This window comes from Nicotiana sylvestris, chromosome 8, assembly GCF_000393655.2.
Source record: "Nicotiana sylvestris chromosome 8, ASM39365v2, whole genome shotgun sequence".
In the NCBI taxonomy this organism is placed as follows: Eukaryota; Viridiplantae; Streptophyta; class Magnoliopsida; order Solanales; family Solanaceae; genus Nicotiana; species Nicotiana sylvestris.
This window is the reverse complement of record NC_091064.1, coordinates 148,862,422-148,888,977: the sequence shown is the minus strand read 5'-3', so window position 1 is coordinate 148,888,977 and position 26,556 is coordinate 148,862,422. Positions and strand designations below refer to the sequence as shown.

Genomic DNA, 26,556 nt, shown 5'->3' with positions numbered 1-26,556 from the left:
ACCCATGAACTCACGAACTCAAATATATGCTTTACTCTCAATTTCATACCCATAATCGTGGTCAAAATAAAAATATCCATTTTCTAGGTTTTCCCCCAAACCCCAAGTTTCTACCAAATTTTCATGCTCAAATCCGAAACAAAGCCATGTATTTAACATCTAATGAGTGGGAACAACTTACCTTGACATGGATGAAGAAAATCTATCTTCCAAAAGCTCCAAAATTGTCCAACCCGTAAGTGAAAATGGGTGGAAATGAACCAAAACTCGATCTTTTAAGAGAGCTCACTACCTCCAGTCCTTTCACACCTGCGGTCTCTTGACTGTTTCTGCGGTCCCACAGATGCTGACCAATTGCCGCTTCTGCGGTCCGGGGCTCCCAGCCCATTTCCGCTTCTGCGCTCCTTCTTCCGCAGGTGCGGTCCCGCTTCTACGGTGACCTGACCGCATCTACGGTCCCAGCCTTCACCCTTCACCACTGCATCTGCATCCTTTTGGCCGCTTCTGTGGCTCCGCACCTGCGGCCAAAACTTCGCATGTGCGGTTATACCAGATATCAGTTGTTTCAGCTATTCTTGCCTTCACCCTTCACCACTACATCTGCATCCTTTTGGCCGCTTCTGCGGCTCCGTACCTGCGGCCAAAACTTCGCATGTGCGGTTATACCAGATATCAGCTGTTTTAGCTATTCTTTCCAACCCCAATTCAATCTGTTAACCACCCGGAATTCACCCGAGGCCCCCCGGAACCCCGTCCAATCATACTAACCAGTCCCAAAACACATTACGGACTTCTTTTAGGCCTCAAATCATATCAAACAATGCTACAATCATGAATCGACCCTCAATCAAAGCTTAAGGAACTTTAGAATTTCAAACTTCTACATTCGATGATAAAACCTATCAAATCACGTCCGATTAGCCTCAATTTTTGCACACAAGTCATATTTGACATTACGGACCTACTCCAACTTTCGGAATTGGATTCTGACCCCGATATCAAAAAGCCTACTTCCGGTCAAACTTCTCAAAAACCTTCAAATTTCTATCTTTAGTCTTCCAATCATACAGACCTCTAAATTCACTTCCGATCGCGCTCCCAATACCAGAATCACCATACGGAGCTATTCCCAGACTCAGAATCCCAAACAGACAATGATAACACTAAAATGCACTTCAACCCAAACTTATGAAATTCTTCCAAAAATGCTAACTTCCACAATAGGTGCCGTAACGTCCCCGAGTCTTCCAAAACCCGATCCGGATATATGTCCAAGTTCTAAATCATCATATCAATCTGCTGGAACCTTTGAATCTCGATTCCGAGGTCGTTTACTCAAAAATCTAATTTTAGTCAATTCTTTCAATTTAAAGCTTCCGAAATGAGAATTCTCTTTCCAAATCAACTCCGAACTTCCTGAAATTCAATTCCGACCATGCGTACAAGTCATAATAGCTAAAGTGAAGCTGCTCATGACCTCAAACTGCTGAACGATGTGCTAGAGCTCAAAAAGACCGGTCGGGTCGTTACAGGATGATCCTTTTCAAGGAGTTTACATAAATGGTTAGCAATCTTAGAGAAATCATTTATAAATTGCCTGTAGAACCCGGCGTGCCCAAGGAAGCTTTTCACTGCCTTGACCGAAGCTTCTCAATCACGTCAACCTTAGCATGGTCAACCTCAATTCCTTTAGTGGACACTCGATGCCCCAAGACTATCTCTTCTTGTACCATAAAATTGCACTTTTCCCAATTTAGCACTAAATTTGTCTCCACACATCTTCTGAGCACTCTTCTTAAATTGTGAAGACAATCCTCGAATGAATCCCCCACCACAGAGAAATCATCCATAAATACCTCCATAATGTCTTCAACCATGTTCATGAAAATGGCTAACATACACCGTTGGAATGTAGCCGGTGCATTGCAAAGTCCAAAAGACATTCTCCGAAATGCAAAGATGCCATACGGACAGGTGAAGGATGTTTTCTCTCTGTCTTCGGGGGCTATTGAGATCTGATTGTACCCCGAATATCCATCCAAGAAATAGAAGTAAGATCACCCAGCCAACCTGTCCAACATTTGGTCAATGAACGGCAAGGGGAAATGGTCCTTCCGTGTGGCTGTGTTCAATTTCCGATAATCCATGCAAATCCGCCACCCCGTGACTGTATGAGTCGAGATCAACTCGTTATTCTCATTTTGTATGACCGTCATTCCTCCCTTCTTCGGCATACATAGAACGTGGCTTACCCAATTGCTGTCTAAGATGGGGAAGATGATACCCGCATCTAACCACTTGATCACTTCCTTCTTTACCACCTCTTTCATATTCGGGTTCAACCTTCGTTGATGTTCTCTAGAAGGTTTGTGCCCTTCTTCCAAGAGAATCTTGTGCATACAAAAAGCTGGGCTGATACCGTTTATGTCTGCCATGGTCCAACTAATAACAGTCTTACATTCTTGTAACACCTGTAGGAGTTTCTCTACCTCCATAGCTAGAAAACCGAATGATATAATAACAAGTAAAGTAGAATTAGGCCCTAAGAAAGCGTACCCGAGGTGAGTTGGAAACTGTTTCAGGTCCAACTGTGGTGGCTCCTCTATCGATGGTTTCGCAGGTGGTGTCATTTTTTCTTCTAGGTGTAGGGGCTCGAACTGGGGTTCCCTTTTCCAGAACCCTTGACCTTCAAGATCCATGACCCACTCTGCCAGCTTCTCACCATCCACATTTTCCAAATTCATCAAGAAGGCTTCTAACGGATCCCTGTCATTAATAGTCTCATCCTCCTCTTGTAGTATTACATCTACGGCCTCCACTAGCAAGCAATTTGCAAATTCACTGGGTCTCCTCATAGATTGTTGAACATTGAATATTATTTCTTCATTGTTCAACCTCATTTTTAATTATCTAGTATCACAATCAATCAATGCTCTCCCAGTGGCTAAAAACGGCCTTCCCAAAATGATTGGTATCTTTTCATCCACTTGACAGTCAAGAATAATGAAGTCTGCAGAGAATACAAATTTCCCCACTTGAACAAGTACATCATCAAGAATTCCTGTTGGTCTTTTGACTGTGCGATCAGCTAGTTGCAACAATATTGAGGTTGGTCTAGCTATGACAATGCCCAGTTTTGTATAGATTGTCAAGGGCATCAAGTTTATACTGGCTCCCAAGTCACACAATGCTTTAGCAAAAGCATAACTCCCAATGGTGCATGGGATAGTGAAACTACATGGATCAAACACCTTTTGAGCCATAGGCCTTGTCACTACCACGCTGCAGGTCTGCGTCAGAGTTATAGTGGACAGGTCCTGGAAGTCAATTTTTTGCGACATCAGGTCCTTCATCCTTTTTGCATACCCTGGCATTTCCCTCAAAGCATCCATCAGTGGAATATTCAATTGAATTTATCTGAGCATTTCCATGAATTTTCTGTATTGATCATCTTTCTTTTGATTTGCCAACCTCTTTCTTTTGATTTGCCAACCTCTAAGGGAATGGTGCAGGATTCAACCTTTGCCCACTACTTTATGTCTTTTCTTTGTTGGGAGCTTTTTCTACCGCCTGTTCTGGGAGTTGTTCACCTTCCTTCTCCTTACCCTTGTCAACTTGTGCATGTTCAATTACAACCTCGGTGAGCTCTGCTGACTCATCTGTCTCTAATGTAACTGGAGTAGTTGGCATTATCTCTCTCCTCGATTGAGCAACTTCTTTCTCCCTGTCTAAATCTCTTCTATTCCTGAGACTCACTGCCATGAGGGGATTTGGGTTCTGCTCTCTTGGATTAATGTTTGTATTTGCAGGCAATGTTCCTTGTGCGCGATTGTTCAAGGCCATAGATAATTTTCCCAATTGAGTTTCAATGCCTTTGATTGTTGAATCATGTGCATCTAACTTCTCTTGTATCTTTCTATTTGTCCCAATGAGTTGTTACAGCATGCCGCTGATTTCGATCATGTTACTGTCCTGTTATCGATGAGGTGGTTGGTAGGCCAGTTGTTGATGGTGCTGCTTATTATAGCCATGCTGCCTTTGATAAGGCACGATTTGGGCTGGTGGTCATGCTCTTCCTTGATTGGGGTTGTGTTGTGGCTAGTTTGGTCTGTACTGCTGGTTTGATGCTGGTCCCATTGCTGCCCACCTTGCCTTTGACCTCAAAAATTATTGACATAATTCATGTCTTCTCTGAAACCCTGGTTGTCATTCTCTTCACTCCACGAGCACACATATGACTGGTTTATGCAAGGAGTGCATAGGCCTCCATTTGTGGTATCAACAATGTGCACTTGTTTAGTACCCATCTCATCGATTTTCTTTATCAGCAAGCTCATCCGGGTCATGAGAGTGGCTATGTTTTCTGCATGTGTGTTGTTTGGGTCAAGAGCGACAGAATGCACTATTGGAGTGAGTGTTGTGTCTCTCTTCATCCAGCCTGAATTTTGAGACATCTTGTCAAGAAGAATCGTACACTCTGTGAATGTTTTACTCAAGAATGCACCCCCGATAGAAACATCTACATTGGCCTTTAGAATGTCAGCCAAACCCATATAGAATCTCTGTCCCAACATCTTATCCGGAATACCATGGTGCAGACACTTCACCAATATACTCTTAAACCTTTCCCAGGTTTCTTGCAAAGTCTCAGTCAGTTTCTGCCTGAATTGCAATATCTCATCAATCTGCCTTGCAGTTTTGTTGGGTGGATAAAACTTGTTCAAGAACTGCTTGACTAGTTCCTCCCAAGTAGCAATGAAGTTTATTGGGAGCGAATTCAACCAAGTTTGAGCCTCCCCAGTCACTGAGAATGGGAACAGTAATAATTTGATTGCCTCAGAAGTCACATTCGGTTGTCTTTGGGTGACACAAATTGGTAGAAAGTTCTTCAGATGTTGTTGTGGGTCTTCGATGTTTGACCCGGAGAACAACCCTTTATTCTGCAACAGGTGCAACATGCTGTTGGTAATCTGGAATGTCTCCTCTTGTATCTGAGGAACCGCAACTGCTGTGGCCAGATTATCAGTTGATTGGGCCTCAGTGTGGATACCGAAAATCCGATGAAAAACCAAAAAAATACAGAAAAAAATTACATTGTGTAACTGCTCCAAAAATAATAGCAGGAAAATTTCAAATTATGTGAACTTATTTTCTTTAGTCCGTGCGAAAAAGAATGACCTCTTCAATATTTGGAAAGAATTTGTCTTTATGTAATAATTTATAACCACATAAAATATATGTGTCTCATTTTACACCGCAAGATCAAAAGTATTTTCTTTTTTCTTAAACTCTGTACATAGTCAAATAATTTCACATAAATTGAAATGTATATTGTTTGTATATTAACGTGTACTATACATATTTATACATAATCAATGTATATAATTTGTATATTTGAATAACAAATATAATTATTTTTGTCGACGGGCAAAATATATAACTTGCCCTAAAAAAATGAGCATGGGTATCTCGTATGAGCAATGTGCCTTGTCAATTCCCTGGGTTCCTTTTTGAGCTACTTTCCTTAAATTTTGTTAGGACAAGCTCCTGTAGATTGCGAAGACATATTGGGGGAAAGAGCGCTTTTTTATAGGTCAACAAAGTAGGCATTATTAGTCACCTCCGTACATATTCTAAAATTACAGAATGCTATGCTTCTGCCACCTATGATTACAAGCCTTAAAAATTGAATTGTTAGGAAAAGAGTTGAACTATTTCAATGCATAGTCAGGATTTTGAGGAAAAGGTCGGCCACCGCTCATTTGACTTAATTCCTTACCCTTCCAGTAATATTTTTTAGTTCTCCTTTCTTGGCTTTCTTAGCTAATTACGGATTTTTCACCTAAATCACCTCCAAATCCCCACCGGAAAAAAACAATTAATGATTAATACAACAGGACATAGATAGAAACAGTCCCCGCACGGGTACAGCGCAATTAGACAAGAGACCAGACACATGTACTTGCTTAAACCACGAAATCAACAGCTTGAATCTAGTACTCTTAAGTGTTGATTTTTTAGACGGGAATAGAGCAATCGAACATGCTTTGTCTAAAACCATGGCGGAGAAAAAGGAGGTGAAAATATGAACAATGCTTAGTGGCATGTTTTAAGCCGTTAAGGCTTTGTCAATTCATAAACATGATGAATAGGGAATTATTGTTACTGACCCTTCTAATGAGGTAGAAGTGCCACATCTTGTAACGACTAGTTTATATATATATATATATATAGCACATATGAGACATATCTAGATTAGTTTAAACAAAAGATTAGATAAATCAAAATCTAATTCATATTGTTGACTACAATGACGTGCGAACAAAGTTACACATTAATTGCTGAAAAGATTAAACAGTTATATATAAGATATAACAACTCTTAATAGTGTGAGACAGTTAAAGAAAATCATGTGAGTTTGGATCAATGAAGACAATATCACATTATATTTCAACCTCGTAAAGGATTTATAGTTACATGTATTTTATCAGTAACCTAATGATGTAAATACCTTTTTACAACATCAATGCATGTATAGAACTTAGACTACTTCTATAAATACCTTTTCTAGTCATGACGAGGTACCATCACAAATTAACCAAACATTAGCCATAGTTGCCAACTTCTCTCAGCTTCAAGAATTGAACCACTAATTAACATGGAATACTCAACTCATGTAGCTGCAAATACTCTTATCAACTCCTTTCAACCAAAGGAAAACACCATTTTCAGCCACCAAATTTCTGCGAGAATCCGCCTTGCTACAGAAGTTGACGTGCCACTTCTTCACAAACTCGTTACCCAAATGGCAGAATACCATGGCCTATCAGAAATCTTCACTACAACAGAGACATCACTCCACAACAATTTATTCAAATCCAATAATCCTCCTTTTCATTCTCTCACTGCTCTTGTCCTTGAAATTTCTCCCAACCCTTTTCCTCTCGTCACCAAATCCAATAACCTCAGTTTCATCCCTATTATCAAGAACAATTACAATCTTGATAAAATGGAAGTTTTGGACCCTGAACTCGAGACTTTTAGGTCCAAATTTAAAGGGGATGGAGAGAATAATGGCAATGTTTATGTAGCTGGTCACGTGCTTGTTTTTCCAAGCTATAACGGTTTCTTTGAGAAACCTGGTTTATATTTAGACCAAATGTTTGTAAGGAAGTGTTATAGAGGGATGAGGTTAGGAAAATTGTTATTTTCTGCTGTTGCATCGAAGGCTGCGAAAATGGGAATGGGGATGGTTGATTGGCTTGTGGCTGATTGGAATGAAGAAAGTATTAATTTCTATGAGAAAATGGGTGCTCATTATATTCCTGAATATAGACTTTGTAAATTGTATGGAGGTCAGCTTCAAGCATTCTCCAAGAAATCCGATTGATTACGTAGTTTTCAGCTTCTTACTTAGTTCTTGTGTTGTCTTTTCGATTTGTAAGTTCAAAATTTATGTTGGAAGGAGTATGAAAATTTGCTAGCTTTTCGTAACATTTGAGCACCTCGGCCTCCAGCATGCTGCATACATAATTGAATGTTACTTGTGTGATCTTATTTTCCAGGTTATTTCTTTTCTCTTTTGAATAAACCATTAAGAAGTAGTACCTGTATAAATTTTTATCATTAATTATAAAACCTCAAGATGAAGAGGTACAAGTAAGAGCGCAACCTTAAGAGCGCAACCTTACCTTATTATTACTTATAATTCTAGTGAAGGAGGTGAAGACTCATCCGTCAACAGCATGCATATAAAAAATACTAATAACTAGGAAAAATCAAATATACTATAATCTAAGTTGCTCCGACATGGCAGTTTAGGTGTCGCACCCGCATTGACACGACACTAGTGTGGGTTGAAAGTGCAAGAGGGGGGAAGGGGTGAATTGTAATTTTTCTTTTTTTTAATGGGGTAATAGACTAGACTCTTAATGTTAGATGTAAACAAGACACAGAAAAGTAAATTGCAGAAAGTAAATGATACATGGTATTCATATTAGTTCGGTTTTAGAATAATCCTACATCTAGTCCCCTTGGGTTGCAAGGGTGTTCTCTTTCAAATATCTGAAGTTTCTTGGTACAAGTTGGTTGGTGTTGTATACACCAACAGCTTCATCACTAGATTTGTTCTTTCCTCTCTTCTTGATACAATGCGTCACTAGTGATTTTTCTCTCTTTCTTCTCTCCCTAGTTATACAGTAAATCTAGAATAGACTACAATGCTTGTTAGGAGTAGAACAAAAAGATTGATAGTGGTTCGATCAAAGTATATCCTTCCTTTGCATCTCCTGTTGTATATATATGAATTGGGATCTATTCTTCAAGGCGTGACAGATCTATGAATGGACGGCAACCCAAGGGACTTGATCCTTAGAATCAATCTTCCAAGAATAAAATAGAGCTTTTTTTACTGGTCTGTTGCTTCCGTGATTTCCTTTCTTCCGCAAGCCGTTGTGATTGAATATTCTCCGTGATGCGTGATTGAATATTCTTTGTAAATCTTCTATGTTGATTGATTGATGCCTACCGTAAATAGCTGGATCAGATATATTTTTTCCAAGAAGCTCGTAATCACAACATATTGATTCCTTGATTCTTGCTTCTGGATCTTGACTTGCACATTTGAGTCCTTGATTCTTGCTTCCAGATCTTTACTAGAATCTTTCCACTTCTTGGGACTTCCTTATTTGGAATAGTTTTCCTGCAAATAGAACTAAGTTATTTTCTATCATTAAATCATATATCTAATAATCTTCCCCTTTTTGATGATGACAAAAAAACTTAATTGTCACGACCCTAAACCTGGACCCTGTCGTGATGGCACCTTTCGTGAGATAAGGCCAGTCGACACATTCCCTTTTCAATTTTAAGCAATTAAGATGATAAATATTAAGTCTTAAACATGAATAGAATCCCAAAACAAGCAGCTAACAGTATAATTTGCGGAAAACAACTCAATACAGCCTGATACCGGGGTATCACCAGTCATGAGCATCTATCAATTTAATACAAGTCTGAAAATTCAACAAAGCTACTACAGAATCACTAATCAGGGAAAGGAAATGATATAAAGGGGGAGAAGCATAGGGCTGCGGACGCCGAGCAGCTACCTCGTGAACTCCGAAATCTATCGGGAGCTCTCAACCCTCGCAAGCAGGATCTACAATGCTTGAATCTGCACACGGGGTGCAGGAAGTAAAGTAAGTACTCCAACTCAGTGAGTAATAATCATAAATAAAGACTGAGAAGTAAGAAATCACGTAAGGCACATTACAGGCTATAAGGAAGCAGTAAAAACCAGTAAAAAGTTATGAAACAGTGAAATTATGCAAAAGACACTTTAATTCAGTTTAAACTTCTTAAAATCCCTTTTTAAACAGTTAAGCAAGTAAAAGACATGCAACTAGAAAAGGTGAACACATAAAGAAACGCCCCTCGGGCACAATACCAATAGAATCAGCCCCTCAGGCAACATATGGGATAATAACCAGCCCCTCGGGCTATATATCACATCATAATGGGTACCCGCACTCACTGGGGGTGTGCAGACTCCTGGAGGGGCCCCTTATGGCCCAAGCGCAATATCAAGCCATCTTGTGATATCATCACTAGGCTTTCGGCCTCATATCAACAAGCCACCTCATGGCATACAAATCTCAGGCCCTCGGCCTCATAATCATAATTAGGTGTTTCCTCATAACATAAGCCCTCGGCCTTACTCAGTCAGAATCTCAAAAGCCATTCGGACAACAGTAAAATATGGTGCTCAGCCCAAAATATTATTTAAGTTTTAAAGCAAAGTAAACAGGGCTGAGTTATAAAAACAGTAGAATATAGCTTGACTGAGTTCAAGTATAAAGTCAAAACAGTAAGGAAATATCAGTAAAACTCCCCTAAGGGTTCAAATAGTTGGCACGAGGACCAAATATAGCATTCAACCCAAAATATGTTGATAGCAAATAGATTTCAGTCAAATACGCGGTAAAATAGTCATGCGGGATGGACTAAGTCACAATCCCCAATAGTGCACGACCCCACGCTCGTCATCTAGCGTGTGCGTCACCTCAATATAGCACAACAATGTGCAATCTGGGGTTTCATACCCTCAGGACAATATTTACAATCATTACTCACCTCAAACCGGTGCAAACTCTAGCCCGCAACGCCTTTGACCTTTGAATCAGCCTCCACTCACGTCGAATCTATCCAAAATTAGAATCACGGCATCAAAATATGCTAAGGGAACGAAGCCCAAGCAAAAATAATCAATTTACAACATAAATCCCAAAATTACCAAAACGCAACCCCCAGGCCCATGCCTCAGATTTCGATAAAAATCACATCAATAGATTCCTTATCTCCCCACAAGTTCATACATATCAAAAGTACCAAAATCCGACCACAAATGGTCTCTCAAATCCTCAAGTCTAGGTCTCCAATACCAAGCCCTAGTTTCCTCAAATTTTAACCCTTAAATTCCATTAATTACAGCCCTAATCCGTGAAATAATACCACAGGAACGAATTTTAGGTCCAAAATCCTAACCTCAATGAAGCCCCCTCGAAACCCTTCTTCAAATCGCCCAAAAAGCTCCAAAAACTGACTTAGCAATGGTGGAATAGCTCAAAAATCGCGAAGGAAATAATTTATACCTTCTAGCCCAGGGATTTTGCATCTGCGGCCAAATTCCCGCTTTTGCGGTACCGCATTTGCGGTCCTTGAACCGCTTCTGTGGTTTTCACTTAAGTCACCAATATCCGCATCTGCGATGCTCACTCCGCACCTGGACCATCGCAGGTGTGGTTCGCCAACCGCTTCTGCGGTCACAGCCTTCCTAGCCCCTTACCGCTTCTGTGACTTCTTTTCCACATCTGCAGGGGTCGCACCTGCGGCCTCCCAACCGCAGATGCTGTTATGATAGAAGAATTCCAACTTCAGCTACCATTCAAACTTTCATTCTTTCCGTCAACCATCCGAAATCACTCTGAGGCCCTCGAGACCTCAACCAAAAGCACAAACATATCATATACCACTACTTAAACTTGTACCAATCTTCAAAACACCTCAAACGACATCGAATCAACTGAAACACATCGGATTCAAGCCTAAGTTTCCAAAATCTTCCGAATTACACTTTTGATCAAAACACCAACCAAACCACGTCCGAATGACCTGAAATTTTGCACACACATCCCAAATAACACAACGGAACTATTGCAACTCTCGGAATTCCATTCTTACCCCTATATCAAAATCTCACCTATCAACCGGAAAACGCCAAAAATCCAATTTCACCAATTCAAGCCTAAATCTACTCCGGACCTCCAAAACACATTCTGATCACGCTCCTAAGTCCCAAATCACCTCCCGAATCTATATGAACCATCAGGACTCACATCCGAGCCCTCTAACATATAAGTCAACATCTGGTTGACTTTTTCAACTTGAGCTTCCTCAAAAGAGACTAATATCCCATTTGGCCAAGCTGCAAAAATTAGCTTATTTTGAGAAGTGCTTTTCCTCAAAAGTACTTTTGGTGAGAAGCAGTTTGTGTTTGGCTAATTAGTTTGAAAAGTACTTCTGAGCAATAATTAGTGTTTGGCCAAGCTTTAAAAAACTGCTTCTAAATGTATTTTTCTCAAAAGTGCTTCTCAAAAAAGTGCTTTTGGAGAGAAGTTACTTTTTCTGCTTCTCCAAAATTGCTTCTGCTTCTCCTCAAAAGCACTTTTTCCTTCCAAAACTTGGCCAAATATCTCAAATTTTGGCAAAAAATGCTTTTGGCCAAAAAAAATACTTTTGGCCAAACAGGCTATAAGTGTCTCAAACCTTACCAAATCCTTTCCGAAACCAAGCCAACCAACCCGGTCACTCATAGAACCTATAAACAAAGCAATAAAAAGCAAAAATGGGGGAAATGGAGTGGTAACTCATGAGACGACTGGCCGGGTCATCACATTAATTCATTTTACTTCCCTGTTTGCAAACTCCCCCTCAACTTGCTGTTAGATATTTTCATGTCTTTAGTCGCCCCCCCTCAACTTGTTGTCAGGTACTTTAGTCGGCTACCCCTCAACTTGTTGTCAGGTACTTTGAGTCGACTCCCCCTCATTATGTTGCCCAGTAGTTGACTCTTGTTCAGTCAGTCGACTGAAACTTACTGATATTTCCTGCAAGTTAGTAGTACCTTATTCTCCCCCTTTGACATCAACCAAAAAGAGAGCTAAGCAAGTTTTACTACTACCAAATAAGATTAGCAGATAGTAAGTTTACTTACAGTCATCCACCAAGTATCCAAAAGTATGCAAGCAAAATAAAATATCCAGAGAAACCAAAAGAAATTGTCTAAGTAGCCAACACAGATCATCGGCGAAGAAAATAGGTAAGGGTGTTGCAGATAGATTCTTTAAGGCGATCAAAGCTTGCGTTCATCGTGACAGAGATTCCATCTACACGATCATGAATTTCCTTGAAAGCTTTCACTGCCTTTTCTGCAGTTTTGAGAACCATGACTCTCAGCTTGGACACGTCAGATCTTGTTTCCTTGGAAACTTCATAGATATCGCCAACTGAGGTCAATGTGGTCAGGTTTAGATATTTGATGGTAGTCAGCTTGTCATCAAGTGCAGCTATCTTTGCAAGCAACTCTGGATTATTGATAGCAGCTTGAGAAATATCAACCTTTACCTTGGAATTGGAGGGAATCACTTTGGCTTCAATTTCATGTTTCTTTATCCAAGTACCATCCACAATAACATATCTCATGCTAACAAATGCTCTATTGTTGTAACACTTGGAAACATATACATAGAGAGAGTTTGATAAGGGGATATTGAAGGTCTCGAGGAGGTGAGTGATGACCATTTCATAAGGGAGACTTGATGGATCTTCAACACATTCAATCATGAAATTGATTACCTAGAAGGACAGTTTCACTTTGTGCTTGGTGAGAAGACAGTAGACTAAAAAGGTGTCCCTTTGAGATAAAGTGGTGTAGGAACCTATTTTGCGAAGAATAGTGGTGGCAACAATGTGGGAAAGAATACGGGCTTCATAATTGATGTCATTAGGTCCTAATTTATTTGGCAAAGTATCAGACAGGGAATCAACAAGGCATTGTTTGGCTTGCTCAAACGTCACTTCAAAATTATCAGGCCATGAGTTTATGAACAAAGCAGAGTAACCTGAACTTTTACACTTAAACAAAGAATCAAAAGTAGAATAGTCTAGAATGATACGCTGACCTAGCATGGGTGATTCAATTTTATTAGACTTTTGGAAATGAAGATTTGCATAGAACAAAAAAGATCTTCATAGATTTTTGGAGGGTTTAGGGCAAAGAAATTTTCCCATCCTTGAAAACTGAAGAAATCTTTTGCCTTGCAATTTAGGGCTTCCATCTTTTCTAGGTTGACGATTCTTCCATGAGCAATTGATTTTCCATTTAAGGTGAAGAACTTGTCTCTATTGGGTGAATTCTAATATTTCAATTCTGATTCCAGCTCACTGTCTAGGTCTATCTTTACATTCTTTAGGGTGAAAACTTCTACGCCTTCTTCGATGTGGCGCTTTCTTGGGGCCTTTTCGGTTAAAGCATCATCAGAGAGGTTTTCTTGAGAAGATGAGAAACCCTCAGAGTGGTCAGAGCCAATAGTGACTGGTTATGATGATTGAGAGGGGGTTTTCCCTTTGGACCGGGTGCTTTTGTGAGTGGAAATAGAGGGGGTTTTCAAAACTTTAGCCATTAGAGAGTTTGAGTGGAAAATGCATAGTGAGGGCTCAGAAAAGAGGCGGACTTATAGAGATGAAAAGAGGAGTGAAAAGGCGGGACTGAACTGACGTGACTGATGAGGTAGAGAAAAGCAACAGACACGACTGATTGATTCAGTTTCTATAGCGATTAACCGAAAAGGTGGAAGGCAGTGCTAAAACCGAAGGTGCTTAATTAATGCAACATACAGTAATAATGAGATATACGGTAAAAAAGATTTTTTACCTAAATCATCAAAACACGCAATCTTTGAAAAGTACAAAAATTCCAATGCCTTATTTTCACAAAGTAATAATGCCAAGTGAATCCCTAAGGTTTTGAAATCTGTCTTCTAGAAGGGGCTTAGTGAAAATATCAGCTAATTGATTTTCAATACTAACAAATGATAATTCAATGTCACTCTGAAGAACATGATCTATAATAAAATAGTGTTTGATATCTGTATGTTTTTCCATAGAAGGATGCACTAGATTTTTTGATAGATAGATGACATTAAAATTATCACTGAAAATTTTAATAGGCTTAAAGGATAGATCATAGTCACTTAGTTGATGAGTCATCCAAAGTAGTTGAGCACAACATTATCCGATGGCAATTTATTCAGCCTCAATTGTAGATAATGCAACTGGTCCATGTTCCTTACTGTTCCGGGAAATAAGCAATTTTCCAAGTAGTTGACAATTTCCACTTGTGCTTTTCCGGTCATCTTTGTCTCCTACAAGATCTGCACCTGAACAACCTTCAAGCTTAAAATTGTTAAGATGTGGATACCATAAGACATGTGATGTAGTCCCAATAAGATATCTAATAATTCGTTTCACTACTGTTAAATGCAACTCATTGGGAGCTACTTGGAACCTGACACATCAGCACACACTAAACATTATATCAGGGCAGTTGATAGTTAAATAAAGTAGGGATCCAATCACTCCACGATATTTTGATTCATCCACTAGTTTTCCTTCCTCATCTTTGTCAAGAGATGTAGCTGGACTCATGAGAGTTCCAAGTGCCTTTGCATTGCTCATTCTGAATATTTGTATCAGCTCATTTGTGTACTTTGTCTGACATATAAAGATACCTTTATCTGATTGATGAATTTGAAGTTCGAGAAAGAAAGTCAATTCTCCTATCATGCTCATTTCAAACTCACTTTGCATGAGATGTGAGAATTCCTTGCATAGAACAGAGTTAGCACTTCCAAATGTAATATCATCAACGTAAATTTGAATAATGAGATTTTCCGAAGATGACCTTTTGATGAAGAGGGTAGTATAAATATTACCTCTTGAGAATTCATGACTGACCAAAAATGAGCTTAGTTTTTCATACCAAGCTCGAGTTGCTTATTTTAGCCCACAGAGAGCCTTAGTCAACTTAAACACATGATAAGAAAACTGTGAGTTTTCAAATCCAGGAGGTTTTTTAACATAGACCTCCTCATCAATAATGCCATTTAAAATGCACTTTTAACATCCATTTGAAATAATTTAAAACCTTTAAAGAAATCATATACTATCAAAATATGAAATGATTCTAACCATGCTACCAGAGCAAAAGTTTCATCATAGTCGACTCCTTCCTGTTGAGAGTAGCCCTGAGCGACTAGCCTTGCTTTGTTTTGGAAAACTTTACCTTCTTTATCAGTTTGTTTCTGAGTACCCATTTTGTTCCTATGATTACTATGTTAGTTGGCTTGGGAACCAACATCCAAACTTGATTTTTTGTCAAACTAATCAAGTTCTTATTGCATAGCTTGTACCCAACTTGATTCTTTCAAAGCTTCATTGACTTTCTTTGGCTCTATTGAGATATGAGTTCAACGTTAGCCTTTTTCTTTAGAGCTCCTCTTGATTTTATTCCATCAGTTGGATTTCCAATGAAAAACTTTTGAGGATATTCAGGCTCTCTTCTCCATTCGTTGGGTACTGCTTCAGTATGTTGAGTAGTCGGCTTAGTTTGAGATTTATCATGCTCACTAATTTCTTCATTAGTCGACTGTGGGATTTTATTTGCACTATCAGCAGTTTCGTTTGGATTTATCTGTTCACTGATCATGGATTAATTTTGATTGATCTCTTCATCACCTGCAACATCTCTTTTCTTGGCCATAGAATTTCTATAATCAAAGATAGCATGAAATGATTCTTATACACATAAAGTATGCTTATTATTAATTCTAAATGATCTACTATTATTAAAGTAACCGAGAAATATACTTCATCACTTCTTGGATCAAACATATCAAAATTATCATTACCATTATTGTAGATAAAGCATTTGCTTCCAAAAGGATGAAAGTGTCAAATATTAGGTATCTTACCTTTCCGTAGTTCATATGGAGTCTTTTTTGGGATAAGTAGAATTAAACACCTATTAAGATTGTGACATGTTGTGCTGACTGCTTCTGCCCAAAAGTAATTTGGTAGGGAGTGCTCTAGTATCATGGTTCTAGCTATATCTTGCGGAGTTCTATTTTTACGTTCAACCACTCCATTATGCTATGATGACCTTGGTGCTGAGAAGTTATGAGTGTATCCTTGGTCATTGTAGAACTCCTCAAATTATCTGCTTTCAAATTCTCCTCCATGATCACTCTGAATAGTTGAGATAAGGTACCCCTTTTCTCTTTCTGTCATTTTGCAGAAAATCTCAACGTTCTTTAGAGCTTCTTATTTGTGTGCCAGGAATATTACCCATGTAAAACGTGAGTAGTCATTAACAATAAAAAAAAGCATACATTTTTCCTCATATACTAGCAGTTCTAGTAGGTCCAAATAAATCCATATGCAGTAGTTGATAAGGTTTGCTAGTGGAAACTATATCCTTGGGTTTGAAAGAGTTTCTAGTTTGCTTATCAAGTTGACATGCATCACATACATGGTTCTAGAGTAGTTTAGCTTAGGAAGACCATGACTAAATCATGTTATAGATAGCTTTTCAATCAAATGCATGATGGCATGACCAAACTTTTTGTGCCAAAGCCAAGGATCATCAGTGATGGATGCTAGACAGATATGACTTTCCAAATTATCAATGCAATCTAAAATGTAGACATTTCCATACCTCTTTCTTGGAGGGATGATTTTACCTGATTCATCTTCAATGGCACATCCAATTTTCTTGAATTTCACTTCATATCCAGAATCACATAGTTGATTGATGCTTAGCATATTGTAATTTAGTTTGTCTACAAGATAAACTTTAGCGATATCACAGTTATTGTCAAATGAAATAGTTTCGGTACCGATAGTTTTGCCTTTTGAGTCATCAACAAACTTAACGTTTCCTCCATTGATTTTGGTGACTTCTTTGAAGAGATTTTTAGCGCCCGTCATGTGATCGGAACACGCACTATCTAGATACCATTTTTCTTTTTCACTTTTCATGTGTTGTTCCTGCAAAGAAAGATTATTACCTTCTTTTAGGTACCTAAGCTTTCTTTGGTCCTTGTTGGTTAGTTCTACTAGGATCAGGGCTATTTCTGGGTTTCCAAATCCATTCTAAAACATTTGATTTATGAAATCTACAAAATGAATACTTATGTCCAACCTTGTTATAGTAAAGACACATAGGGTTGATCCAGTTTTTAATCTACCACTGGTGTTAGTACTTCTAGACTCCGTTCTGACAGGTCCTTTTCCAGTTGACTTTACGTCACTTGGTTGGACTTGATAGAACTGTGACTGGTGGATTTGTGCATGCCATTAAGTTGCATTTGCAATTCGTGAACCTCATCTTGAAGAACGTCTCTTTCAATTTCACAGACTTCAAGTTTGAGTTCCCAGTCCTTATTTTCCCTATTGAGTCTCTTTAATTCATTTAGCATTTTTTAGACTCTTTTACGGTAAGATCAAGAATATCCTATAATTTGTTACATTTATCACAGTTATAAGGTCTTACCTCACTTGTTTCACCTTGTGCCATGAAGCAATTTTTAGTATCTTCTTTACAGTTGTCGTCTGATACATCTTCATCAATCCAGCATCCAGAGTATTTATTCATATCATTTTCTAAAATCGTCATGAAACACAGATTTGCTATTTCCTCATATTCTGAATTATCTTCATCGCTCCGGCTTCCAAATAATTTTCTTTTTTTGAACCCTCTAGAGACTTTTCTTTTAAGATCAGGGCATTCAGCTAGAACATGGCCATACTTTCCACATTCAAAATACTTTTCATCATTTTTGACTTGTTCATTGTATTGTCTGTTTCTCCTGGATGACATCCTACCCTTTTTGTGTTTATGTATCTTCTCATCAATCCATTCATATTCTTGAAACCATACCAATTTCTTATTCTAGAGCTTATGCATCGTCATCAATATCATTCTCAGGTCCTTTAGTTGTAGCTTTGAAGGAAACTGTTTTCTTTTTTTCTTCCTGACGTGTTTTATTGAGATGTGTTTTCTCAAATGCTATAAGATCTCCACATAGCTCATCGTATGACAATTTGTCTAAATCTTGAGATTCAAGAGCAACTACTTTTGTCTGCCATGTCATAGGCTTTCCATAAGATTTTTCGAACCTAATCACCACGTGAGCAGGGTTTACGAAAAGCTTTCAGATCGGCAATGATTTTGTTGAAACATGCAAACATTTCCTCAATAGATTCACCTTCTTTCATCTGGAAGAGTTCATAGTTGTGAACCAATAGATTTATCCTGGTTTCTTTCACTTTGGTAGTTCCTTCATAGGTAACTTTCAGTATGTCCCACATTTCTTTGGCCGTATCACAATTTAAAACTTTCTCATATTCTTCTCCACTTATAACATTGTAGAGCAAATTTTGTGCCTTAGCATTCACTGGAACAACAGTCATTTGATCTTCCGAGTAGTCGTCTATATCTTCAGGATCAACGGGTAATTGTCCTTTTACTAGGAGTGGATAGTTTTCTTTTTTGAACACGCCATACTTTGACATCATAGGACTTTGCATAAAACATGCGCTCCTTCCAATGAGAGAAGTGTTATCCATTGAAATACGATGGCCTTGCTTGCGAGGTCCCTTCTTGAAAGAGTGAACTAGCAGTTACTTGAGTTGACATGATCTTTATTCACTTGCTGTTAAGCAAATATTTTAGTCATGCTCTAACACCAATTCAAAGTGCAGGGGGTAAATTGTAATTTTTCTTTTCTTTTATGGGGTAGTCGACTAATTTTTAGTCGACTAGACTCTCGATGTGAGATGTAAACAAGATACAAAAAAGTAAATTATAGAAAATAAATGACACAGGATATTTATACTGGTTTGGATTCAAAATAAATTCTACGTCCAGTCCACTTGGATTGTAAGGGTGTTCTCTTTCAAGTATTTAAAGTTTCTTGGTATAGGATGGTTGGTGTTGTTATACACCAACAACATCGTCACTATTTGTTTTTTCCTCTCTTCTTAGTACAATGCATCACTAGTGATTTTTCTCTCTTTCTTCTCTCCTTAGTTACACAGTAAATCTATAATAGACTACAATGCTTGTTTGGAGTAGAACAAAAAGATTGATAGTGGTTCGATCAAAGTATATCCTTCATTTGTATCTCCTATATTATATATATGAATTGGGCTCCATTCTTCAAAGCGCGGCAGATCCATAGATGGAGGGCAACCCAAGGGAGTTGATTCTCAGAATCAATAAAGATTGATTTTCTTCCAAGAAAAAAATGGAGCTTCCTTTACTAGTCTGTTGCTTTCGTGACTTCCTTTCCTCCGCAAGCCATTGTGATTGAATATTCTCTGTGATATGTGATTGAATATTCTCTATAAATCTTCTACACTGATTGATGAATGCCTTCAATAAATAGCTAGATTAAATATTTGTTTTCCAAGAAGCTCGACCTTGATTCTTGCTTCTGGATCTTGACTTGCACATTTTGAGTCATTGATTCTTGCTTCCAAATCTTTACTAGAATCGTTCCATTTCTTGTAACTTCCTTCTTTGGAATTATTTTCCTCCAAATAGAATTAAGTTATTTTCTATCATTAAATTATATATCTAACATAGGTGTGGGCATGGGATCCGTACCGGAACTGGTCAAACGATCTTAGGTACTTTGATCACGGTGGACAAAAAACATCGAAACAAGATACAATTTGATTCCCGAAATTAGAACCAAAATTAGGGTAAATTTGAAGAAACTAGCATACCTTATCTAGGAAATCACTCTTTAACTTATCTACAACTTAAGAACAAATAAGAAATCCACACTTTACAAGCTATACATAAGTATCTCACAATATTTCTCATAATTTTATTTTTTTTAGCCGGAGCCTCGCGCTCGTATTTGTGCTAGAATCCGTATCCCTGAATCTTAGAATTTATATTTTGAAGGATCTGACCTCTAGATCCACATCCGTGTCAAATACCAGCACCCGTGTCCGAGAAACTTAGACTATAATTGTCATGGAGTTTACGATTTACTTCTATGATAATATTACGTATGATAATACTAATATAATAATATCAAATAAAAGCAAGAAAGAAATAAAGTAGAATTAGCAAACTCAGACTTTCTTTTACGTATGATATTAGTCATATTACTATAAATGAGAAATGTCCCGATCATTCTGGCTTGAATGCAAATTAACTTGTAAGTCGTTATCTTTCTCCTTCAACCTGTCCAAAAGAAACTTAAATTTCATAACTTAAATATATGACATGGCAACTCCCATACCCTTCTTATTGAAAGTATAAGGAGGGGAGTGAATTATTTATTTTTATATTTTAATCACTACAAGTTAACTAGTTTTATAATTAGTCGACTAGATGCAATAACGAGATAATAGTAAGAGCAGAATTTAAGGTGCATAAATAAAGTGCAGGAATTAAAGACACCGGAAATTTTATACCGGTTCAGATTCAATGTGAATCTTAGTCCAGTCCCCTTGGGTTGCAAGGGAGTTCTCTTTCAGTAAATGAGTTTCTCGAGTACAACTTGAATGGTGTGGTTTACACCAATGGCTCAGTTTCTATGTCACTCGTTTCTTTTTGATACGATGCCTCACCAGTATTTTTCTCTCTTTCTTCTCTAACTTGTTATACAGTAGATCTAGTAGAGCTACAATATTTGTTTGCAGTAGAACAAAGAGAGAATATTTGGTTCGATCAAAGTATATTTGTCTAAGGCTTAAGGAAGTGTATAAATACTATGTAGGAAGCTGTTTCTGAAGAGATTTGACAACCCAAGAAATTTGATCCTTGAAAAGAAATTGATTCTTTCCAAGAATAAGGTTATTTGTTGTTGCTCTTTCTTGATGAGAGGACTTTAATAACTTTCCTTCTATAGGTCTTGATGGGCCCGGGTTTACTCCTTAATTTTTGGTCCTTCTAGAAATAGCAGCTTGATTGATCATCTTGCAAGATTTTCGATGCTTCTTTTCCGCTTCAATCAATCTCTTATTAATTTCCTTGCCGGATCTTTAGTTGGTTGATTGATTTCTTCATTGTGGTTTCTTCGATCTTGGATGATTTCCTTGAGTCCCTATACCCAAAGCAACTATATTATTTTTCATCACTAAAACTAAAACCTAACAATCTCTCCCTTTTTAGTGATGACGGAATAATATTTGTAAACATCATATATGTAAAAATCAGTTGACTTTCCTGTATTTTACTCCCCCTCAATAGGGCTTCCTTTAGCCGACTGCTTCTGCAGGATCCCTGACTCCCCCATTGGGACTTCTTTTAGTCAACTTGTCATGTAGTATCTATAGTCAACTTCCCCTGCAATGGATGTACATGCACTACCTGCACGAATATACATATCCTTTTCCCCTTTTGGCATCAGCAAAGAAGGGACAAAATAACCACACACTATACACTAAAACACGATTTATAGCATGATATGCTTGCAGAGTTATGGCAAAATAAAACATATTGTCTAAACAGCACAAACAAAAGCAAACAACAAAAAAATTATCCAACGACTGGTTATCCAATCTAAAACAGTACAACAAAAAATATTGTCTTAAACATCCATATTAACGATGCAAGAAATAGGTAAGACTGTTGCAAATTGCCTCCCTCAATTGATCAAAGATGGCATTGGCTTAGACAATCACTCCATCAAGCCTGTCGTGTACCTCCTTGAAAGCCTTGACTGCGTTTTCCCTAACTCTAAGAACTGCAACTCTTATCTTCGAAACATCAGACCCTATCTCTTTTGAGATTGCATGAATATCTCCAACAGTTGATTGCGTAGAAATAAGAAGATCTTTGATGGCGGACAGCTGATTGTCAATGGCAACTAGTTTCTCAGAAAAACAACACTTGGACTATGATAGGAAATAGAGGGTTTGGATTTTGGATCAGGTTGAGCATGTTTGACCTCACCTTCTTGTTTATTAACCCATGAGCCCTTCACACACATATACCCCATACTTGCAAACGCTCTAGAATTGTAAAATTTTAAAATAGAGATGAAGGTATATTCAAAGATGGAAATATTATGAGCTTCCAGAATGTGAGTGATAGCCATACCATAAGGCAGACTGGTGGGATCATCAGCACTCTCAATCATAAAATTGATGTCCTAGGAGGACAGTTTGATCTTGAGTTTTGTCACAAGGCAATAGACAAGAAAAGTATCTCTTTGAGAGAAGGTGGAGAAAGAGCCAGTACGAGGAAGTAGAGTAGTTGCAACAATGTGGGTTAGAACACGAGTTTCAAAGCTAACATCACTTGGAGCTAACTGGTTTGGGAGAGATACAGATGGACACTCAGCAATACATCGGTTTGCTTGACCAAAAGTGATTTCAAAATCATCAGGCCGGGAATTTTTGAAAAGCCTGGGAAAACCAGAATACTTACACTGAAAAATTGAATCAAACATGACACAATCAAGAACAATGTGATTCCCTAACACTAAGGATTCAAACTTATCAGACTTACTGGAGCGAAGATTTGCATAAAATATTTTCACTAGGGATTCATAGACTTTATGAGGGGGAACAGAAAAGAATTTAGACCAGCCTTGATGAACAAACAAATCTTTTACCTTACAGTTTAGGGCTTCCATGTCATCAAGGCCGACTACTCTCCCATGAGCAATTGGCTTGTCTTTCAAAGTAATGAAAAAATCCCTATTTGGAGAATCCTAGAAATTTAGGTCATTTTCACTAGGGGTTCATAGACTTTAGGAGGGGGAACAGAAAAGAATTTAGACCAGCCCTAATAAACAAACAGATCTTTTACCTTACAGTTTAGGTCTTTCATGTCATCAAGGTCGACTACCCTCCCATGAGCAATTGGATTGTCTTTCAAAGCAATGAAAAAAATCCCTATTTGGAGAATCCCAGAAATTTAGGTGAGACTCCAAAGAACTAGAGAGATCTATTTTCGACTTCTTTGGAGTAAAGGATTCAGGGGTTTCTTCCATAGGTCTTTTTCCCAGGGCTTTTTCTCCTAAAGTATGAGAATAATCTGAGAGGTCTTCCTGAGATGAGGCAAAACCTTCTGATTGGTCGAACCCTAGGTCTACTTGTTCTGGAGATTGAGATGGGGGTTTTGCTATGGAGTGAGTACTCTTCCTGGCGGAAGCAGAAGGATTACTTAGGAGCTGACTGAAACCTGACACATTTACAAACACTAAACATAATATCTGGTCGAATGGCAGTTAGATAAAGAAGTGAGCCAATCATTCCACGATACTTAGTTTCATCAACAGGAATTCCCTGTTCATATTTGTCGAGACTTGTTGAGGGACTCATTCTCATACCGAACTTTTGAATCAACTCCTTTGTATATTTTGTTTGACATATGAAAGTTCCTTCTTCAGATTGTTGAATTTGAAGTCCAAGAAAGAATGCTAGCTCTCCCATCATACTCATTTCGAACTCACTTTAAATAAGATTTGAAAATACCTTGCACGGAAGAGGATTAGCACTACCAAAAATAATATCATCAACGTAAATTTGAATAATGAGATTACCTTCTGATGATCTTTTAATAAATAGGGTAGTGTCTACTTTACCTCTTGTAAATCCGTGATCAATAAGAAATGAGATAAGTTTTTCGTACCATGCCCGTGGAGCTTGTTTCAGTCCATACAACACTTTGGTCAGTTTATATACATGGTAGGGAAACTTTGAATTTACAAATCTAGGAGGTTGTTTCACGTATATTTCCTCTTCAATGAAACCATTCAAAAAGGCACTTTTAACATCCATCTAGAATAGCATGAATCTTTTAAAAGATGCATATGCAAGAGAATTCGTATAGATTCTAGTCGAGCTATTGGAGCAAAGGTTTCATCATAGACGACTCATTTTTGTTGTGAGTATCCTTGAGCAACTAATTTGGCCTTGTTTCTCACAACTTTTCCATCATCATTCAGCTTATTTTTGAAGACCCATTTTGTTCCAATTACGGGAGCATTTTCAAGTTTGGGCATCAGTTTCCATACTTGATTTTGTCAAATTGGTCTAGCTCTTCCTGCATTGCTTGCAACCAGCTTGAGTCTTTCAGAGCTTCCTCTATTTTCTTTGGCTCAATCTGAGAGATCAGTGCTATGTTTGCTTTCTTCTTGAGAGCTCCCCTGGTTTTCATTCCTTTGCTTGGATCTCTTATGATGAATTTTTGAGGATATTCAAGTTCATTTCTCCATTCATTTGGACGAACTGTATGAGTAGTTGACTCCTTCGCAGATTCTTGTTGACTGTTGTTGATCTCATTAGTTGACTCTATCATACCATCAGATTTATTAGTCAACTCTTGAGATTTACTTGTCTCCTGAATTTTTTGAGTTTGATCTTCATCACTTGCGATAATTCCTTTCTCGGCCGAAGTGTTATTCTCATCAAATATAACATGTATTGATTCTTCCACAAACAATGTGCGTTTATTATAGACTCTAAAAGATCTACTATTTAATGAATAACCTAGAAAAATACCTCTGTCACTTCTTGGGTCAAATTTTCCAAGATTTTCCTTACCACTATTGTGAATGAAACATTTGCTTCCAAACGGATAAAAGTAACTAATATTGGGTTGTTTACCTACAAGTCATAAGGTGTTTTCTTCAAAATGGGCCTTATGAGACATCAGTTGAGAATATGACATGTAGTACTTACTCCTTCTGCATAGAAGTGATTTAGCAATGAATATTCTAGTATCATAGTTCTTACCATATCTTGCAAGGCCCTATTTTTCCGCTCAACGACTCCATTCTGTTGGGATGATCTTGGGGGTAGAAAAGTTGTGGGTGTATCCTTGATAATTACAGAAATCTTCAAATGCTCTGCTTTCAAATTTTTCTCCATGATTACTTTGGATTGTTGTAATCAGATACTCATTTTCTCTTTCAACCTTATTACAGAAAATCTCAAAAAATTTCAAAGCTTCATCTTTATGAGATAAGAAAATCACCCAAGTAAAACGTGAGTAATCATCAACAATAACAAAAGCATATTGTTTCCTCCTATGCTAGCAGTTCTAGTAGGTCCAAATAAGTCCATATGAAGCAAATGCAAAGGCTTAGAAGTAAATACATTATCTTTGTTTTTTTAAAGAGTTTCTAGTTTGTTTTTCAATTTGACAAGCATAACATATATGATTTCTAGAGAAATTTAGTTTAGGCAAACTAATAACTAAATCATGCTTGGAAAGTTTTTCTATCAAATGCATGCTTGCATGACCAAGTTTCTTATGCCATAACCATGGATCATCAGATATAGATATTAAATAGATATGACCATCTATATTTTCAAATCCATCAAGAATATAAATATTTTCATACCTTTTACCTGGGAGGATTATTTTACCTGTTTCAACTTCAATAGCACAACCTGTTTTCTTGAACCTTACTTCATACCCCGAGTCGCATAGCTGACTTATACTCAGAAGATTGTAGTTAAGTCTGTCAACAAGATAAACCTCAGTGATATCACAATTATTATTGAAAGGGACTGTTCCGGTGCCAACTATTTTTCTTTTTGAGTCATCACCGAACTTGACACTTCCTCCGTCTAATTTTGTAACTTCCTTAAACAGGTTTTTGTCACCTGTCATGTGACTGGAACACGCATTATCTAAGTACAATTTTCCTTTGCAACTCCTCCTGTGGTGTTCCTTCAAAACATAATAATTACTTTCTTTTAGATACCCAAGCTTGCTTGGGTCCTGGTTGGTTAGTATTACTCGACTCGGGATTGTTTTTGGGTTTCCAAATCCATCCTGAAACATTTGATTTACAAAATCGACAAAAGGATATTTGTGTCCACTTTTGTTACAGTAGTGACAGGTAACTCCTTATCCATTTTTGGATCTTTTATTAGTGTTAGTACTAGTGGACTCTGTTCTAGCTGGTCCTTCTCCAGTTGACTTGTAAGTCGCCTGGTTTGACCTGACAGAACCATGGCTGGTAGATTTTCGCATGACATTGAGTTGCATTTTCAATTCCTCGAACTCTTCTTGAAGTACTTCTTTTTCAATTTCACATACTTCATGCTTGAGTTTCCAGTATTTTACTTCTTTGTTGAGTCTCTTTAGTTCATTCATCATTTTTTGAGACTCTTTCAAAGTAAGGTCAAGAATATCTTGCAATTCATTATACCTTTCACAGTTATAAGATCTTATCTTGCTTGTTTCACCTCGTGCCATGAAACAATTCTCATTATCATCATTGCATTCATCGTTTGAAGTGTCCTCATCTGTCCAGCACCCTAAAAGTTTGTTCATGTCATTTTTCAGAGTTCTCATGAAGCAAAAGATTGCTATTTCTTTGTGTTCGGAATTGTCTTCATCACTCCAGCTTCCAAATAATTTGTTCTTGTTGAAGCCTCTGGAAATTTTCC

The 26,556-nt window shown here is 37.8% G+C and overlaps 3 protein-coding genes across 3 annotated transcripts; 1 reads left to right on the top strand and 2 right to left on the bottom strand.

Annotated features, from left to right (window-relative positions):
* Positions 1-2,906: 2,906 nt before the first annotated feature.
* Positions 2,907-3,392, bottom strand: LOC104238002 (uncharacterized). The gene has a single exon (XM_009792258.1). The coding sequence runs from the start codon at positions 3,390-3,392 to the stop codon at positions 2,907-2,909; it is 486 nt and encodes a 161-aa protein (XP_009790560.1).
* A 3,266-nt stretch (positions 3,393-6,658) lies between these two features.
* On the top strand, positions 6,659-7,390 carry LOC104238001 (L-ornithine N5-acetyltransferase NATA1-like). The gene has a single exon (XM_009792256.2). It carries the CDS (start codon positions 6,659-6,661, stop codon positions 7,388-7,390), a length of 732 nt encoding a protein of 243 aa, XP_009790558.1.
* A 16,764-nt stretch (positions 7,391-24,154) lies between these two features.
* On the bottom strand, positions 24,155-25,771 carry LOC138875828 (uncharacterized). The gene is made up of 2 exons (XM_070154701.1): positions 25,525-25,771; positions 24,155-24,582 (listed from the first exon to the last, which is right to left on the bottom strand). The coding sequence occupies exons 1-2, from the start codon at positions 25,769-25,771 to the stop codon at positions 24,155-24,157; spliced, it is 675 nt and encodes a 224-aa protein (XP_070010802.1).
* Positions 25,772-26,556: the final 785 nt, after the last annotated feature.